The following is a 21,180-nucleotide window of genomic DNA, read 5'->3' on the forward strand; positions in this document are numbered from 1 at the left end:
GGGGGGGGGGGGGGGGCGGTGGTGGATCAGTGCCTCAACGATTGGGGACAGGGGAGAGAGAGGGAGGTGTCACACAGCCATCAGAGTCCGAAAGAGATGGAGGCCTTGTGCGGGAGAGTCCGGGGTGGGAGTGAGGGGGATCACTCTGCCTGATATGTGTAGGGTGGAGGGGGAAGGGGGGAGGGTCGATCTCTCTGCCTGAGATCAGTGGGGGGAAGGGGGGGGTGCGCTGTCACTCTGCCTGAGATCAAAGAACAAAGAACAAAGAACAATACAGCACAGGAACAGGCCCTTCGGCCCTCCAAGCCCGCGCCGCTCCCCGGTCCAGGATTGAATCCTGAATCCAGGATCCCCGCCCAATTTTCCAGCCTATCTACATACCAATATCCTATCCACCGAGCTGTCCCTCACAGCTACGATGCTTTGTTCATTACAACCTATTAACTCACCCCCACCCCCGTATTCCAGACCATGTGATCCCCAGGGAGAGGCGAAAACCCAGAGTGAAAAACCCCAGGGCCAATATGGGGAAAAAAAAAATCTGGGAAATTCCTCTCCGACCCCCTGAGGCGATCGAAACGAGTCCAGGAGATCACAATGGCCCTGATCGGAAAATGCTTCCCAACCCTAGTCATTTCCACTTCCATGAAGACCATATGAATTCCCTGCCCCCGAGACAGGTTCCCAACTATCCGCAGTCTCGCTCTGTACTGGCACCAGCAAGATGATCATAGAATGAAGCCTTGAAACGAGAAACAAGGAACAATTAGCCCGCGCCGCTCCCTGGTCCAAACTAGACCACTCTTTTGTATCCCTCCATTCCCACTCCGGTCAGGGGGGGAAGGTCTGGGTGGCGGGGGGTGGGGGGGGGGGGGTGGGTAGATAAGGTGGTCAGTAATGTTGTGGGGGTGGGGCAATGTCTGTGGGGGCCCAGGGGGAGGCATTATCGGCCCTGGAGGGATGTGGCAGGGGAGCTTTATTCTATCACTTTTTGTCTGTGCATGAGCAGTTGGAGGCCGATTGGAGCTGCAGGGTTTCGGGCACGATAAGCCCCACCCACAGGCTTGTGCAGCGCGATTCGGAATCGCTGATATTTTTTCAGGCAGAGTGTGTATGGGGGCACCTGAGAACGGGTCTAAAAGTCGGATCTGAAACACTCCCGGTTTCAAGTCCGCCCAGCACTTAGAATCAAAATGCTAAAATTGGATCCAATATAAACATTGCGGTTAGGAACAATGGAAGTACTTGAAATGCATTTGTGTGAAGGGAAAAGTAAATAAACACAGATGACTGGAAGCTGAGTAGAAATCCGTCAAGTTGTCAATGGAAGCCTATTTCGAAGCACTGTACCATGAAATTCACAGAGATCAAAGGTTTGCAATGGAATGGAGAGGGTTTCAAATGTTTCAGCATTCTAGAAAGGCTCAGAGACTTCAAATAAAAACTGTATGAATACATTGCCTAGGCCTCAGATGGCGGGATAAGAAAGCCTGCCATGCAAAATATCCTGACCCCTTTTCTATGGTAGGTCTGTGACTCCAACCAGTGGAGAGTTTTCTCCCTGCTTCCCATTGCCTTCAGTTCTGCTGGAGCTCCTTGAAACCACACTCAGTCAAATGCCGCCTTCACTCTCACCTCACCTTGATTTCAGCTCTTATCTCCATTGAGCAAGACAATTTTACAGTATGTAAAATTTGTCAGGTAGATACCAATGTAGTAGCTGTACTGAAACAGCTCAGCTAGGACCATGACTAGTTCTGGAACAAAGTCTTCAGTACTGCTGCTGGGATGTTGTCAGGGCCCATAGTCGCTCTATCCACAGCAAGCTCCCACAGACAACAAAATATGAAATTTAATAAATTTGCTTTTAATTACGGTTAATTGAGGGTAAATATTAGCCAAAATACTGGGAGAAATCCTTAGCTCCTCTTTCAATAATGGCATGGGGTCTTCTGTATTCATCTAAATAGGCAGGCCAAACCCCAGCTTAATGCTTCTTTTCTGAAACACGATGGGCAGGATTTTACTGTCTCGCTCGAGCGAGACCAGAAATTCCCACTCAAGGTCAATGGACATTTCCATTGTCGGCCCCTCACCTGTTCTGAATCCATGGCGGGTGAGGCGGTAGAAATCATAGAAATCATAGAGTTCCGGCGAATGGGTTTAAATGCTAGAGATTAAATGCTGGAGTGTGGTTTAAACCCATAATCATCTGATGGAAGGATTATAGAACTTAATATTTGCTTGTTGTTCGTTTTGATACAATTGTAATACATACCTTTCTGGGTTAATTATCTCCTCTGTGACAAAGTTCATATAAAACCTAAAAGAAGAAATTCAGAATTTAAAGAAGGATTAGCATACAATGATTGCACCTCGCTATTCACAGTTTAGTCCTCTTCATCTCTTGACAAACAGCATAACACACATCAATAGCATATTCTTTACTGAGTTAACACACATCACTCACTTGATCTGTTCATACACATTATACTTGTGTACACATACCATATGTACCCTTTTCAACTGGTAGCATACATGGATGGTTATAGTTCAGGCTTGTCTCTAACAGTTTTGAATTGTTTATGTGGCTTGACGATTCTTTCTGTAAGCACAATGAATCTCTTACAAATTGAACTTGTGCTGTGATTCCTAGCCATGTATAGGTTAGTATGGTGCAGATTGTCACCATTGTTGTAAACAGCTTCCTAAGGAATGTATGGGATGTCCAGGATAATAGAAAATATTGCACTATTGGCCAGCTTTATGTAGGATGAACAGTCATTCTGAGACCAATGTGCCCTTCTCAGAAAGTTGTGTATCATCATCACTTGGAGTCATGGGGCTGGATTTATTAGGGTCCTGGAGTCTGGCTTCCAAACTTCAGGAAAAATACATTAGTTTGCCACTTAAGAGCCTAGTAGGCCCAAGGGCAAATTAAAGTCGATATAGACAATGTCCACTTGTGACGATACTGTGCCTTTAAGAAATGTATTTGTGTTCATTTCCTCGAAGGCTCAGTTTTATACTTCAACTCTGATTATGGTACCAATTGTCTTATAGCCGGCAGCCCACTTGCTGATACTGCATAAGGTTAATTGCTTCCCATTATTAGAGTATTTGTTTTAATCTGGACTAATGCACTTATTGTTATTCTTAGAGTTGTTTCCTGGGGGTTCAGAGTAGGGTTTAATTAGGTTGATTGGTAAGAAAGTCATGTAGGTGGAGCTAAGCCTGCAGGGAGAATAAAGCAGGCAGTTGTTGTTTGAATTTGAAAAGAAACAGTAGTTTTTCTCCCCTTCCCCATTCTGGAAATTGAAGTCTGGGGACCTGCTAGAACCTCGATATCTCTCCAGAAGTCTGCAGAAAACAAGAAGTATTTTCTCCCCCTCTCTTCCTCTCTCTGGAGTTCTGTTGTTGGAAGACAGATTTTTCCTCTCGAGGTTGCTGTTTGAGAATCAAAAGATGGGTATCTCTCTGTGTCTCTGTCCAGAGAGGTTAAAAGGCTAGAGGACTGAGAGTTCACATAAGTCTGTATGTCTTGTTAACTGATTCTGAAGAGGAATTTAAGTCTATGGGGATATTGCTTAAATTGGAACTAATAGAATTGGCCAGTTGTCATGTTTAAATATTTCAATTGGTAAAAGTTATGCTAATTCTTGTTATATTTTAACTGTGTTGTTAAAGTTTGTTTTAATAAAAGCTTCTGAGTGGGTCAATAGAATCACACCTGGAGTGGAGCACCTTATGCTCACACTAATCAAAAATAGTTGGGGTCTAGGTTAACTTTATAATATACCTTGGAGTTTCTCATCTGGCCCCTGCACACCGTTTACCTTTATTTTGTTATTTCATCAAAAAATTGAATTCATTTAATGAAACATAATTTATCTTTCACAAATCCATGTTAGCTCTCCTGAATTAATTCAAAATTCTCCAAGTGTTTGTTAACTTTTGCTTTTTATTGTTTGTAAAACCTTACCCACCGCTGATCCTAAATTTACCAGCCTGTAGTTACTAGGAATATCCTTGCACCTTTCTTAAGAACATAAGAAATAGGAGCAGGAGAAGATCAAATAGCTCATCACGCCTGCTCCACCATTCAATATGATCATGATTGATTTTAGGCTCAGCTCCACTCTCCCACTCACTTCCCATATCCCTTAATTCCCTGTGAGAGTAAACATCTGTCTATCCCAGCTTTATAGGTGCACTCACAATCAGATAGGATAGAGAATTCCAAAGATTCACAACTCTGAAGAGATTCTGCTAGTCTTAATTCTAAATGATCAGTCCCTTATCCTGAAACTGTACTGTCTAGTTTTAGATTCCTTAGCCAGCAGGAACACCCTCTCAGAATCTACCTTGTTAAGCCCCTTCATAATCTTGCATATTTCAATCAGATCACCTCTGATTCTTCTAAACTGAACCTTTGTTGTACTGCCTCCAGTGTAAATATATCCATCCTTAAATATAGAGACCAAAACTGCATTCAGTATTCTAGGTATGGCCTCACCAAAGCAAGACTTCTTTATTCATGCATTCCAACCCTCTTGCAATTGAGGCCATTACGATGACATACGATGAACGTCTGAGGATCGTGGGATTATATTCATTGGAGTTTAGGAGGTTGAGGGGAGATCTGATAGAAACTTACAAGATAATGAACGGCTTAGATAGGATGGACGTAGGGAAGTTGTTTCCATTAACAGGGGAGACTAGGACGCGGGGGCACAGCCTTAGAATAAAAGGGAGTCACTTTAGAACAGAGATGAGGAGAAATTTCTTCAGCCAGAGAGTGGTGGGTCTGTGGAATTCATTGCCACAGAGGGCTGTGGAGGCCGAGACGTTGAGCGTCTTCAAGACAGAAATTGATAAATTCTTGATTTCTCGAGGAATTAAGGGCTATGGGGAGAGAGCGGGTAAATGGAGTTGAAATCAACCATGATTGAATGGTGGAGTGGACTCGATGGGCCAAATGGCCTTACTTCCGCTCCTATGTCTTATGGTCTTATGGTCTTATTACATTAGCTTTCTTGAGCAAGGGGGTCATATGTGCCATTTTCCAATCCCCTGGCACATATGACCCCTTTGCTCAAGAAAGCAAATGGCATTGTGCTTGTGCCTAGCAAAGGTTGGAAGATTATGGCAAGTCCTTTCACTATCTCAACTGTCACTTCCCTTAGCAACCTAGGATGCAAGCTTTCCCAATCAGTCAACTTATCTATTCTAAGCATAGCCAACCTTTCCAGTACATCCTGCCCATCAATTTCCATCCCATTCATTCCCTTTGCCATTTCTGCTTCTACCAATATTTTATCAACATCTCTTCCTTAATAAACATCAATACAACGTACTCATTAAGTATTAGTCTTGACCTGCACCTCTAAGCATATATCATCTTCTTTATCCCTAATTGGCTCACCCCATCCCTTACTACTTACTTACCAGGGGAGGCAATGGCCTAGTGGTATTATAGCTACACTATTAATCCAGAAATTCAGCTAATGTTCTGGGGACCTGGGTTCAAATCCTGCCAAGGCAGATGTGGAATTTGAATTCAATAAAAAATATCTGGAATTACTGATCACCATAAAAACAATTTTTGATTGTCAGAAAAACCCATCTAGTTCATTAATGTCCTTTAGGGAAGGAAATCTGTCGTCCTTACCTGGTCTGGCCTACATGTGATTCCAGATCTACAGCAATGTGGTTGACTCTCAACTGCCCTCAGGCAGCTAGGGATGGGCAATAAATGTTGGCCAGCCAGTGATGCCCATGTCCCATGAATGAATTTAAACAGCTATTTATTTTGGGAATTTGTGGAAATCATCACAGGGAGGATGGACAATTTTACAGACCATTTAAAAAGTCCATTGAACTCAGGCAGGAATTTCGGGTCCCCGGGTGGGTGGGACCAAAAGATCCTGCCTGTAGCTTTTGTATATCTTTGTGAGCTCCATGCAAATCTGCTGTTCTATGTCTCCCTCACTGTTTGAGTGCCCATAGAATACCTCCAGGATTGTGAACATGCCCTTTTTGCTTCTCAACTCTAGCCAAATGGATTCTGTATTTGTACCCTCAAAGACATCCTGCCTTCCCAACATTTCAACATCTTCCCTAATCAGTATTGCAATCCCACTTCCCCTTTATTCTTTTTGGTCTTTTCTGAACCATGTTGTGTCTGTGAATATTAGGAGTTCAGTCCTTATATGTTTCCATTATTGTCATGACATCATATTCTCACATGACTATTTGCACTTGTAGCTCACCAATCCTATTGGCCACACTTTGTGTATTTACAAACCTTCATTCTAAACTTGTGTTTTTTTTATTTCTTGTGGTCCTTTCTTGTCTGTTACTATCAAATATGGAAAAATTCCTTCACGAGTACTATCCAACACTCTCGTTCCTTTATGTACTTTATTCTGCTTTTCTACTTCTGTATGCTGTTACTCACCCCTCTACCAATTTATTTTAAACCCTACTGACTCACACTACTGAACCTTCCCACGAGGACATTGTTCCAGTCCTGTTGTGGTATGAGCCATTCCTTTTGAACATTTGACTCCTGGTACAGAATTAGCCCCAGTGACCCAAGAATCTGAAGATCTCCCTCCTGCATCATGCCTCAAGTCACACATTGATCTTCGTATCTTCACAGAGCATATAGAACCAACAGGTACTGGTCAGGAGCTGGAAACTTTACATATTATACACGCAATGGGTTAGTACACTAGCCTTTTATCTTTCAGAATGTGATTGAATCTTGTAGATTGGAGGCAGTGTTTATTACGATATAATATGTGGACAAGTTAATAATAGCCATCATTGTTCACCAGATAGAACATGGTGAAGACATATCCTAGAGGGCAATGGTATCCAAATTCACGAATACACTAGCGGCATAAAATTAATCGACAGGATGTTCTTGAATTCTTTAAATATAATTTTATGTAACAAAAAAATTAAGCACTTGCTTGCTGGAGATCACTTCAAAATGTTTCTTCTTGGAGTTAGTCTTTTGTTAATAGTTCTTAAAAATCTGTTAGGGTTTTCCGTTAATGAGTGACTAAAAAGTCCCAAGAATTTTTGGCACTTCCATTGAAACCGAATCAGTCTTGAACTCTGCTCTTACTGTCAACAAATTATGTCCAGTTGCTCAGTCAAACTGCCTCAATTCATTTGGACTCGATCCAAAGCTGATGGGTTTTGTGCTGAACTATTGCAGTCCCAATTCAAATGGCGCCCACATTGGTAAAAAGAACAAAAGACTTGCATTTGTATAGAACCTTTCATGACCTCAAGGTGTCCCAAAGCACTTTACAGCCAATAAACTACTTTGAACTGTAGTCACTGATGTAGGGAAGCCAATTAGTGCACAGCAAGTTCCTGCAAACAGCAATGTGAAAACGAATAAAGAATTTGTTTTTGTGATGTTGATAAATATTGGTCAGGACACCAAAAATTCTGTTCTTCTTCAAGATAGTGCTTGGAAATCTATTATGTCTATTTGAGATAATCTGAGAGTCTGGTATGTGAAACTCAATTAATGGCACAGAATTTAACCTAAAGCTTGTCGGAAATGGGGCAGGTGAGAAGTTTTAAATATCAAAAATCTACTTACTGCTTGTAGTTTTCAATTGTTCTGATTTTCTTTTGATTATGTGAGTCTGTTTACTACTGATGCACACTGTGTGTAGACGGAGCTATTCAGCTCAGTAAGGCAATATTACTTGCTCAACAAACCAGAGGCCTATGTCACATGATCCCTACATCTCCACCAGGCCTTTATCGTCTAGAATTTGGCTGGGTTGCAAAGATTCTAAACATCCCAGTGTTTGATTAGATAAGCCTGGGTATGGATTCAGAGAAAGTGAACAAACAGTAGAAAGAGCTGGATCTCAGTGTTGTAGCATGGAGTAGATATTTTAAAACACATAGAAACCAGGCTCATCCCTGCATAGATCTGAGAATAAAAAGGTAATGAGGATGATGGAGAAAAGTTTAAATCTACCTATTTCTGAAGCTTTACATTCTTTGCCGGGAGATCCGCCCATACCTGCTGTGGGATTGATGGACTTCAGGGTTCAGGGCCCATTGCTCACTATAGGGAGTTGGACAGTCCAAATGTAGCAGCAAGTCTATTAGAAAGTGATACCCGTACATTGTTTCAGAGCAGAGAGCCAGTGAATATTCAAGCAATTCACAGAAGATTCATCTATGTTTGATACAGCTGTAAGTGCTTTTGAAAAATACTTCTGGCCAAAGAAAGTTGTGATCATATATATTCCACCAGAGATTCTGGGGAAATGGTGAGCCCATTAAACAATACATGGCAGCATAATCCCACCAATGCCAGTCTTCTATCACCAAAACCCTTTTAACAGTAATGCAAGAGTCTTCCCTGTGGCTTACAACATGCATGTCAATACCCAGGGACCTACAGAATACAGGTCTGGGTTGAAATAACGGAATCTGCTCACGTCACACTGGGTGAACCTTCAGGTTTCCCAGCAACAAGGGTGCATTCCATGAGAAAATCCATTGAAAAACGTTGGGCCTTGAACATCCTGCTGCCAGTCAATGGCAGGCCACATCTACCACCGTGAAACACACCTAATACATCTACTGGTTCCCCTTTTTCTACACTGGTTGTTACATCCTCAAAGAACTCGAATAAATTTGTCAAACATGTTTTTCTTTTCACTCTCCCTGATTGTAGTATAATTTTCTAAATATCCTGCCATGACCTCATTAATAACGGATTCTAGGATTTTCCCGATGACGGATGCTGGATTAACTGGCCTATCGTTTCTGGATTTCCGGCTCCCTCCTTTCATAAACAGAGGTATTATATTTGCAGTTTTTCAATCTGCTGGGACATTTCCAGAATGTAGGAATTTTTTGAAGATTATGGGCAGCACAGTCGCACAGTGGTTAGCACTGTTGCCTCACAGCTCCAGGGGCCCAGGTTCAATTCTGGCCTTGGGTGACTGTCTGTATGGAGTTTGCACATTCTCCCCATGTCTGCATGGGTTTCCTTTGGATGCTCCAGTTTCCTACCATAGTCCAAAGATGTGTAGGTTAGGGGAATTGACCTTGCTAAATTGCCCCTCAGTATCCAAAGATGTGTAGGGTAAGGGCATTAGCCATGGGAAATGTGTGGGGTTACGGGGATAGGGCAGGGGAGAGGGCCTGGGTAAGATACTCTGTCAGAGTCAGTGCAGACTTGATGGGCTGAATGGCCTTTTCTACACTGTAGGGATTCTATGATTGCAACCAATGCATCAAATATTTCTGCAGCCACTTATTTTATAACCTGAGGATGCAGACCATTAGTTCCAAGGAGCCTGTTAGCCTGAAGTTCCACAAGTATTTCCATTAATTTTTCTGCAGTGATAGTAATTGTTTTAAGTTCCAATGTTTTGCCCCTTGATTTTCTACTATCTTTGGGATGCTATTGTCAATGTCTTCTGTGAAAATGGGTAAACTTATTTGTTAAAAGTTTCCCCCCATTTCCTCTTTCCCATTATTAAATGCCAGTCTCACCTTCTAAGGGACCAGTGCTCACTTTAACTTCTTGCTTTCTTTTTGCATGCTTGTAGATGCTTTTACTGTATGTTTTTATATTTCTCTCATACTCAAATTTATCCCTAGATCTGTTATTTTTTGTCAACATTTGTTCAATTCTAAAACTTTTGCATACCATTTCTACACTCTTCACTCTATTTACATGCTCCGTTTGTACACTTCTCACTTCATTCATACATTCAAATGTTACATCCCTCTCACCATCCATATACCTGTCACTCCATTCATACATATCCCTCATTCACCATTGTGTGCCATGAGCTCACATGGTACATCTTTTATAATATATGTACCCATTGATATTTCTAAAATTTTAAAACTGGACCTTGGCTGAAGAAGATTCCTAAAATAGCAGAACATATGTTTGTCTGTGACTCCAGAATAAAAGAAGACATTTTGCTTTTTCAGGAAACTCATACCTCATTATCTCTGAAGAACCATTAGCATTCACCTGGGAACTGCACAGCCCAACTTCAAAGAGAGCTACACAAAGGCTATTTGCATTTGATAACCTAGGCTTGCCAGCAGGAGACAGAGGGTCTCTCTAGACAAAAGGCACTCGAAGCATTTCTTTCAATTCATAATGGCTAGGATGTTTAGCAGTCTTTGCAACCCAGCCAAATTCTAGACAATAAAGGCCTGGTGGAGATGTGGGGGTCATGTGACATAGGCCTCTGGTTTGTTTAACAAGTAATATTGCCTTCCTGAGCTGAATAGCTCAGTCTGCTCTTCAGCATCTGACTAGCAACCACACAGAAAATATCTCTGTCCAGGTTGAACACCTAGCTCCATTTACACTGCTTGAAGTTCTGTATCATTGCCTACAAGACTGATTCAGCACTGCATACCTATTTCATCTTTTGAAGTCAACACCACCCGAAAAGTGGAATTATACAGCATCAGATTTCAGTCTGCCAACCTCTGTGAAGAAATAACTCCATTGTACTTTGCTTCTGGACCCTGGAACCCTAGTGAACCAATATCTAGTTTCTCTGCGGTTTCTATACTGTGATGTCTCCTTTCCTCTATCATTCTCTTTACCATCTGACTGTGACAGTGATGTTATGAACATTCCTTTCGCATTTTGAATGTGTGCAATAAACTAACCCTTTCATCCAATCTCGAGTTTACTGTGGGGGGTTATTAATAGAAAATTGAATCACACTAAAAACTAAGTATTTGGAAAATACACCACTGCTTGTAAAAAGGGAAATAGATGAGAAAGTCCTTTTTGTTTATGAACAGGTAGTTAGAGAAGAAATTAGTTCTTTGTTTTTTGTTCTTCGTTCTAGTGCTACTTAAATTAACTCCTCATCCTGTCCACAACAACATACTCTCCAAATTCAAGCTATTTTCTTTCCACATGTTTTACTTCAATGACTCCCCTCACACTCATTCATATCCCCCACATTTCTTTTGGATTCAATTATTGCTCTCTTTACATAAAATAGGATCATAATCTTACCTAATATTCCACACATATTTACCACATGCACTCAACCTGTGCTTTTCACATTGTAGTACATTGCTAACAACATTGTTCTGCATGATTTCTCTTCTAGTTGATTTGGCTTTTTATGAATTACCTTCGAAAAGAACATCAAGTCTTTTTTTATTCAAGGCATCTATTCAACCGCACCATAATACGTTTTCGATGTACAGTAAATTCAAGCTGTGTACCCGGTCTCCAAAGACAGCTATTGTTTCCTGTGTTGTGGAAATGGTGTACTAAAGGGATCCTGCAGCCTCCTATCACCTCAGCGTGCCAATTGGCTGAAATAACTCTTAAAGAACACCATAGATAAATTTCATAAACAGAAGGGATTCAAGAAATGACTCACTTGGAAACAAGTGATGTCTAAAAATGAATTCCTTGGAGTTCAGCTCACTGATAGACAAAAATAAGAAAAAATTAGTGTGCTTAGCCCTCCAAGCTATGCGAACATTAGTCTCCCCTTGTACCTCAGCTCATATGTTGGAAATCATTAAAGTGCTTACATACCAACCACTGTAAGCAAACATGCCTGAGTAGAAAGCCAGTGGAATTCTGTCTAATGTGATTGTACTACTGTCAAAAGCATTTTGAAAGTTTTCATAGTGACCTGTGAAAAGAGGAGAACCCGAGTTCAATTCAAGATAAAGATTTCAAAGTCTTATAGATCACAAACTTGTTTCAACTTGCCAATATTCAGTACATCTTTAATGACTGGTATGATAAAGAATCAAGTCCACCAAAAAGGATGGGTCATATTTATAGCTTGGTATATACATAGATACATAGAAACTAGAAGCAGGATTAGGCCATTTGGCCCTTTGAGCCTGCTCTGCTATTCATTATGATCATGGCTGATCATCAAAATCAATTTCCTGATCCCCCTCCCCCCACCCCATATCCCTTGATCCCTTTAGCCCCAAGAGCTATATTTAATTTCTTCTTGAAATCACCATAATGTTTTGGCCTCAACTACTTTCTGTGGTACTGACCACCACTCTCTGGGTGAAGAAATTTCTCCTCACCTCCATTCTAAAAGGTTTATCTCTTATCCTCAAACTATGACTCCTAATTCTGGACTCCCCCACCATTGGGAACATTCTTTCTGAGTCTACCCTATCTAACCCTGTTTAACATTATATGTTTCTATGAGATCCCCTCTCACTCTTCTAAACTCCAATGAATATATCAGGCACATGTAGAAATAATTGACAAAGCTTACAAAATGGAGTTCTTGTTCCAACATAGACAGCTTCTGATTCACCCACCCCACCAGTCTTCTATCATGGGATCCACCCGTTGAAGTCTATTTTTCTATATCCGGCACTATATTCCGGAGAAAACCATTAACATAAGCCGTTAACAGCTTCAAAGCCGTTTTTCCCCACCTGACTCTGGCTTTGCCCAAATCTGGGATATTTCAGCCCTGTGTCTTTTTTTTTCTGGATAAATCATACCTTGGTACAAGGCCATCATCCCTGGAACAATGATCAATCCCAATGTTGCCAGTTTAAAAATTGTGAGGATGACTTGAATTCGGGCAGTCCAGCTCACACTGCAGGAATTTACATACACCACCAATGCTGCAGAAAGTACAAAAAAAACAAAATCATTGTCACGTTTGTGTAAGATATCAAATAAAACCAACAGTGCTTTCTTAAAATTATAATTAAAAAACAATAAATGTCTAAAATACTCAAATCAAAAATCAAAACATTGCACGCGGTATTTTCTTTCTGGTATTTACACAAGATGTACATCAAATTAATTTTTAAGCAAGCTTTGAGAGTTCAGCTATTTCATTCAGCCACTTCATCTCAAGTATCATGTGAATGAGAATATTTCAGACTGGGATTGGTGCTGGAATGGTTTACTGTCATAGTCATTGAAATGTGTACTCCATTTCAACTTTATCAGCCAGCTAGCCTAAAAGGCAGTTTGTCCTAAAAATGCTAGTAGTTTTGAATGTTTCATTCAGCTATTTCATTTAGCCACCTCATCTCAAGTGTCATGGTAAGGTCTGTTGAGAGAAAGAATGAATGTTTCAGGCCAGTAACACTTTGGCAGAACTCAGGTTTCTCCCTCCATAGATACAGCCAGACGGGTTGGGTATTTCCAGCATTTTCTATATTTAAAGTAAATTTCCAACATCCACAGGACTTTGCTCTTTTATTAGTTTTTTTTATTAATTGTTGGAATATGGCAAGACCAGCATTTATTGTCCAGCTCTCATTGCCCTTGAACCTATGGTGGTGCCATTGCCTCCAACCACTGCAGGCCTTGCGGTAAGTTGCTCCCACAATGTCTCTGAATCAGAAATTTGAGAACATTAGCCCAGCGACAAATGGTAACACACGACCAAGTTAGGGTGGTACGTGACAGGAAAGGGAACTTGGAGGTGATGATGTTCCCACATGCTGTTGCCCTTGTACTTCTGGGTGGGGAAGACAATAAATTTGGGAGGTTCTACTGAAGAAGCATTGACACATTGGTGCAGTGATTCTGCAAATAGTATCCACTGTAGCCATGGTATACTAGTGATGCAGGGATTGGATGTTTAGGCTAGTAGAAAAAGTGGCCAATCAAATGGACTGCTTTATACATGCAAAATCTAACCAATATACAATTCTGTACTGAATTAGTTTCTGAACATTTAGTACTCTGATGTTATGCAATGATTCTGTTAACTAAACATTTATTGAATTCCTTGGCTAGTTTTTGCCTTTGATTGAGCAAAACTTTTAACATACTGTGAAAGATATGAAAAATGGTGCTGCTATGGTATTATTTTGCTATGTTATACGTAGTTTCCTTCACCCATCTATCAAACCCGTTATTATAGGTTGATATAAGGCTGATTTTTTCTGGCCTCCAGTGGTGGGATGGCAGGTGGGGTGTTGAGGGGCTGTTGTCACTGGCACCATTTCAGTGCATACTCAGCCCCGTCACTATTTTACTCATGGCAGGAAAGGTGTCAGGAAATCCACTCAAGCTTTTGGCTAGCTGGATGGGCTGCTGGCTGGGCAAGTGGGAGACTTATTTTCTGCCCAACTTTGCCAAATATAGCCCCCCCCCCACCCCACCAGGTCTTCATCTCCAGTGCTTCCCTTCCCCCCTGGACTATCCTGATTCTGCATCCTCTCTGCTCCTTTACATGGTCTGCCAGCCTGACCCTGGAGATACCCCAGACTTACCTTGAGGCACAGCTCCGTTGTGCCTCGCTTCCTCTGGGATTGCTGCAGTTCCAGTGGTGGTCACTGTTCCCAGTGGCATTTCTGGGACATTTGATTGGCTAGCAGCTCTCAGAGGTGGGACTTCCTTTCTGATGTGAATGAAAGTCTCACATCAAGCCAAGTAATACCGAGAGCCCTTGTGCAGACCACAAGCAGGGGCGGGCTTGCTACTTTTATATGGGGGGGGGGGGGGGGTGGCAAGAGATGTGTGTGTGTGTTCACCTTTGCTGCAGCATAAAATTCAGACCGTAGACTCCATTCCCATTAATGCATTCTACAGATTCAACTCTTTATTTAATAGAAATTTTCCCGCTCTTTGTCCTAATCTAAAAGATAAGTTCTCTCATTCAAAATCCTCAACCACTCCAAATATAACCTACTGCCACATTTTTAATAATTATAAACACCTCGATCAAATCAGCCCATAATCTTCGCTATTCCAACAACATGAGCCTCAACTGTTGTCTGTCTTCAGTTTTGCATCTCCTCATATCATATGACACCTTAGTGATTCTGCAAACCCTCTTGAAGGCCTCGACATCCTTTCTGTATTCTGTAGAATCATAAATTGCATACGAGTGGTCTAAGTCAACGTTTTGTTAAGACTAGCCATATTACATCCCTGCTTTTATATTCCATTCCGCTTGCCATAAAACTTAGTATTCCATGAGCTTTTTCATGGCCTTATCCATTTGAAGTGCTGCTTGTAGTACTTTGTAAATCTGAACCCCCAAATCTTTCTGCCCCTTGTCAACATAGCTTTAACCAAAATTTACCATCTCATACTTGCTGAAATGGAATTCCATTTTTTGCATTTTTGCCTATTCACGACGTATCAACATTTACTTATAGCTTCATTTGGTCCCCAAAATATTTGCTGTGTCTCCCATTTTAATAATTTCTGCAAATATTTTTAAATGCTTTTTACATTCTTACCCTGCAAGAGTCAAGCTGGAAAGATTCCAGCATACCCTGTACAGGGCATATTCACTGTCAACAATCAGCCAGAGATTCTGAGAAGTGGAATTGTCACTCTGCTCCTATACTCACACTGAAATGTAGCCACAGCTTTCTTGTCTGACCTTCTGACTCAGGATGGAAGAGAATGTGCAGCACAGTGAGTTCCTGAGTCCATCTGCCGAGTGCAGGAAAGTCAAGTGGGAGGAAGACTTTTTGATGCTGCTAGCTGCCGCAAAGCAGGTAAGTTTAAAGACCCCAGTCACTTTGAGAAGCCAGGGAGATGGTAAGATGGGGCTGGATGGTCAGTGAGGGTATGGTTAGGTATTCAGTGAGAGGGTGGTCAGTGAGGGTAGTCCTCGTGGTCTACGGGTGAGTTAGTTGGGGGTTGTCAGGGGTGTGGGGTCATCAGGGAGTTAGGGTCGGTTGGAATAATAGTTAGCCAGGAGTTAGAAGCGGTTTTTACTCTTCTAACTTTTCCTCGGATAATTATTTCGGTAAGACAATTCGGACAAAACCAAACCACAATTTAAATCAGAGTTTCAGATGGTTTCCGGTGTAGGGTGATTGCCCAATAGAAGTTTCAATTCCCATTCTGCTGAGGTTATTCATGAAGGCCCGCCTTCTCAACCTTGCCTCTTGCCTGAAGTGTGGTGATCCTCAGGTTAAATCAAGCAACTCTACCCCTCAAAGGGAGGGCAGCCTATGGTCATCTGGGACTATTGTGACCTTACATAGATAGATAGAACAGTACAGCACAGAACAGGCCCTTCGGCCCACGATGTTGTGCCGAGCTTTATCTGAAACCAAGATCAAGCTATCCCACTCTCTATCATCCTGGTGTGCTCCATGTGCCTATCCAATAACCGCTTAAATGTTCCTAAAGTGTCTGACTCCACTATCACTGCAGGCAGTCCATTCCACACCCCAACCACTCTCTGCGTAAAGAACCTACCTCTGATATCCTTCCTATATCTCCCACCATGAACCCTATAGTTATGCCCCCTTGTAATAGCTCCATCCACCCGAGGAAATAGTCTTTGAACGTTCACTCTATCTATCCCCTTCATCATTTTATAAACCTCTATTAAGTCTCCCCTCAGCCTCCTCCGCTCCAGAGAGAACAGCCCTAGCTCCCTCAACCTTTCCTCATAAGACCTACCCTCCAAACCAGGCAGCATCCTGGTAAATCTCCTCTGCATTCTTTCCAGCGCTTCCACATCCTTCTTATAGTGAGGTGACCAGAACTGCACACAATATTCCAAATGTGGTCTCACCAAGGTCCTGTACAGTTGCAGCATAACCCCACGGCTCTTAAACTCCAACCCCCTGTTAATAAAAGCTAACACACTATAGGCCTTCTTCATAGCTCTATCCACTTGAGTGGCAACCTTTAGAGATCTGTGGACATGGACCCCAAGATCTCTCTGTTCCTCCACAGTCTTCAGAGCCCTACCTTTGACCCTGTAATCCACATTTAAATTAGTCCTACCAAAATGAATCACCTCACATTTATCAGGGTTAAACTCCATTTGCCATTTTTCAGCCCAGCTTTGCATCCTATCTATGTCTCTTTGCAGCCTACAACAGCCCTCCACCTCATCCACTACTCCACCAATCTTGGTGTCATCAGCAAATTTACTGATCCACCCTTCAGCCCCCTCCTCTAAGTCATTAATAAAAATCACAAAGAGCAGAGGACCAAGCATTGATCCCTGCGGCACTCCGCTAGCAACCTGCCTCCAATCCGAAAATTTTCCATCCACCACCACCCTCTGTCTTCAATCAGACAGCCAGTTACCTATCCAATCGGCCAACTTTCCCTCTATCCCACACCTCCTCACTTTCATCATAAGCCGACCATGGGGGACCTTATCAAACGCCTTACTAAAATCCATGTATATGACATCAACTGCCCTACCTTCATCAACACACTTACCTCCTCAAAAAATTCTATCAAATTTGTGAGGCACGACTTGCCCTTCACGAATCCGTGCTGACTATCCCGGATTAATCCGCATCTTTCTAAATGGTCGTAAATCCCATCCCTCAGGACCTTTTCCATCAATTTACCAACCACCGAAGTAAGACTAACCGGTCTATAATTACCAGGGTCATTTCTATTCCCTTTCTTAAACAGAGGAACAACATTCGCCAATCTCCAGTCCTCTGGCACCATCCCCGTGGACAGCGAGGACCCACAGATCAAAACCAAAGGCTCTGCAATCTCAGCCCTTGCCTCCCAAAGAATCCTAGGATATATTTCATCAGGCCCAGGGAACTTATCGACCTTCAGTTTATTCAAAACTGCCAGGACATCCTCCCTCCGAACCTCTATTTCCTCCAGCCTATTAGCCTGTAACACCTTCTCTTCCTCAAAAACATGGCCCCTCTCCTTGGTGAACACTGGAGAAAAATATTCATTCATCACCTCTCCTATCTCTACTGACTCCATACACAAGTTCCCACTACTGTCCTTGACCGGCCCTAACCTCACCCTGGTCATTCTTTTATTCCTCACATAAGAGTAAAAAGCCTTGGGGTTTTCCTTGATCCGACCCGCCAAGGACCTCTCATGTCCCCTCCTAGCTCTCCTAAGCCCCTTTTTCAGCTCATTCCTTGCTAACTTGTAACCCTCAATCGAGCCATTTGAACCTTGTTTCCTCATCCCTACATAAGCTTCCCTCTTCCTTTTCACAAGACATTCCATCTCTTTCGTGAACCATGGTTCCCTCACTCGGCCATTTCCTCCCTGCCTGACAGGGACATACCTATCAAGAACACCCAGTATTTGTTCCTTGAAAAAGTTCCACTTTTCATTAGTGCCTTTCCCTGACAGTTGTTCCCAACTTATGCCCCCTAATTCTTGCCTAATCGCATCATAATTACCTCTCCCCAATTGTAAACCTTGCCCTGCCGTACAGCCCTATCCCTCTCCATTGCAATAACAAAAGACACCGAATTGTGGTCACTATCTCCAAAGTGCTCTCCCACAACCAAATCTAACATTTGGCCCGGTTCATTTCCCAGTACCAAATCCAATGTGGCCTCACCTCTTGTCGGCCTATCCACATATTGTGTCAGGAAACCCTCCTGCACACACTGCACAAAAACTGCCCCATCCGAACTATTTGACCTACAAAGGTTCCAATCAATATTTGGAAAGTTAAAGTCCCCCATGACAACTACCCTGTGACCCCCACAGCCAAGACCCCTTACCTTACTTACTTTACCCCTCCGGGTACAATGTCTGGGGAATGGGAGTTATGTGCCAATATCCTTCTTATAATTTGGTCTAATTGTGCTAAATATGCTGTCCTACAAGTTGCCAACTGTGCTTTCCAAAGGGAACTCGGCAAAATTGGTTCTTTTCCCTTGCTAATTCTTCAAAATTACATCAATGCACCTTTTGCTTTGTCTGTTGACCTTTGTTGACACAGAAAAGAAGAATTGTCACAATTACAATCCTTCCAACCTCCAACAATCGGACCTAAATTTCCTCTGAACCTGCTCTCTTTCCATGCATACAGTGAGATGGAACTTCTGCTCAGTCAGTATCCGTGCTGATGATCACATTGCATCTCACTGGGTAAAGGGTGTTTAAATATTTCAGCCCAGCATCAGTTTCACTAATGGTGCAGTTGTGAGTGCCTGTCTCAGGAAAGGGGTGGGGGGGAATCCGATAAGGATCTTACTGCTGTAAAATTGGCCGGGCCTGCCTGAAGATGTTTTTTGGAAATGTTTTAAAATTCCCCCCTTTTGAAGCAAGTTATGTTCCTTGCTGCGATTGAATAAAACAAAATGGGTTGTTTATACTTTACCCTGTAGTCCTTAGCAATGTTTGACTGTGATAATAATAAACCTGGCAAAGCTGAATGGTATAACCAAGCCCTGCTCAAATTCTGTTCCCCCACACTCTAATAACAGTGTTTACATGTCAAATGAACAAGAGGAAATTCAGACCTGAGTACGTAATCTTGTAACTTGACAAACCAAATTTATGTGACAGACAGGCAGAACAATGTTACTTACAGACTCCGGCCACTGTGAGAAGTTTTACTGCCAAAGCTGGAGCTTGGCATGGGGCAAAGAATGGCTCAACAATGTAGCGACCAAAAGACAAGCCAACAACAGCAGTGATTGCTGGTCTGCTCAAAAACAAAGAGTACACGTGAATGAGTTGTGAATAGACATCATTGTGGAGTTGAATATAAACTTCATACAGAGTAGATGTGTGAGAAACAACTAGCACTCCTTTCTAAACTATAGCTCAGTTTCACTATTACTTTTTAAAATTACAATACCAAACATATTCCAGCAGTAAGACAAGCATAAATCAATTCAAAATTATAATTTAACCATCTCAAAGACGGGATTGAAGTGTTGGTAAACCACTCGTGGAATATGAATTTTGTCTCTCTGAAGATCTGTGTAAACAACAAATTCCGTTTATACATAAAAAAGTTACAGGGAATTTGATATCCTCCTTCCCACCCCTCACAGGAACATGGCAGTATGGGGAGGTAAAGAAAAGTGGGCAGATTGACAATCCTGTTCCTGTTAGATTAGTGCCCGCCACCACTTTCTCTTTGGCATCTGAGGCATGTCGGTCACAGGTGGGTACTTCGTGAATATAAACCAATTTGGGCCTTTATGATCCTAACGTTATTTTAACTTGGAAAAATTGGAGATCCTGCCTAACACTGACCTAGTAAAACCTAATGTAATAGTTTTCCAAGAGCATTTGTAAGCAATATTTTGTGTTTGGGTTTGTTAGAAGACAACAGATGAGGGGTGCATGCTGCTTGCAGAGTTCCAGCATTTACAGGTCAGCAGTAGCTTTCTTGAATCTGTCTCAGACGTGGTGAATGAGGAAATTCTTGCTAACCTCCCAAAAATGCCCTATTGCTTGCTGCAAGGTTTCTAGCAAAATGGGAGGGGTGGTACAGTGGTTAGCACTGCTATATCACAGTTCCAGGGACCCGGGTTCGATTCCTGGCTTGGGTCACTGTCTCTGTGGAGCTTGCACGCTTGTCTCCGCTTATCTGCATGGGTTTCCTCCGGTTTCCTCCCACAGTCCAAAGTTGTGCAGGTTAGATGGATTGGCCATGATAAGTTGCCCCTTAGTGTCTAAAGATGTGTAGGTTAGGAGGATTAGTGAGGTAAATGCATGGGATTGTGGGGATAGGGGGTGACTGAGTAAGATGCTCAGTTGGAGAGTTGGTGCAGACTTGATGGGCCAAATGGCCTCCTTCTGCACTGTAGGGATTCTATTCAATTCTATGTAGCACCCTTAACCTCATTGCCTCATGTTTGTTCCAAAGTATTATATTGTAAGGGTACAACGAGTGAAATGATCATTATATCTCAAGCACTGGTCTCTGGAATCTGCATGTAGTTCCTTAACATACTCTTTCACTTGTCACATTTTCAAGTGTGCACACCTAAGGTTGTCTTGCCCACAACCTTAACAGCCACAGCAGAGTCATGACAGGCATGTGTGACTCCAAGGAAGCAGGCCAGCAGGGTCCTCTAATCTCTGACATTTTAGGGTGCTTACACCCAAATGTTGTCCATCCAACCTAACCTACCACCACCCCATTAATATCACCCTTCACACAACTTGAGGTTAAGGTTCCAGCATATTGTGATAGCACCAGTCCAAACCTTCATTACTATCCAACTGATAGACATCCAGCTCACAAGGTATTTTACTTCTGATGATAATTCTTGTTGGTACCAACCGCAACAAAGACATGCCTTGCTGCCTGTTTGGAAGGGACATAACTCATGTCCACAAATCCAATTCATTCTTCCACTGGTAATATGGTTCAAAGAGATAACCATAACCTAACAATGTACACATCTGCCATTTTTGGTTCGCTCAGTTGGTTGGATAGCTGG

The 21,180-nt window shown here is 42.2% G+C and overlaps 1 protein-coding gene across 1 annotated transcript in view; it reads right to left on the minus strand.

The window, feature by feature from the left end:
• The window catches only part of LOC144499220 (cystine/glutamate transporter-like), a 47,321-nt gene that overhangs the window by 20,668 nt on the left and 5,473 nt on the right, over nt 1-21,180 (minus strand). The window contains exons 3-6 of the mRNA XM_078221338.1: nt 19,309-19,424; nt 12,544-12,669; nt 11,597-11,696; nt 2,279-2,323 (exon numbers count right to left, since the gene is read on the minus strand). Of these exons, the coding sequence (XP_078077464.1) occupies nt 2,279-2,323; nt 11,597-11,696; nt 12,544-12,669; nt 19,309-19,424 (387 nt within the window). The remainder of the gene's footprint in view (nt 1-2,278; nt 2,324-11,596; nt 11,697-12,543; nt 12,670-19,308; nt 19,425-21,180) is intronic.

The sequence above is a fragment of the Mustelus asterias genome, chromosome 9 (genome assembly GCF_964213995.1).
Source record: "Mustelus asterias chromosome 9, sMusAst1.hap1.1, whole genome shotgun sequence".
NCBI classification, from domain to species: Eukaryota; Metazoa; Chordata; class Chondrichthyes; order Carcharhiniformes; family Triakidae; genus Mustelus; species Mustelus asterias.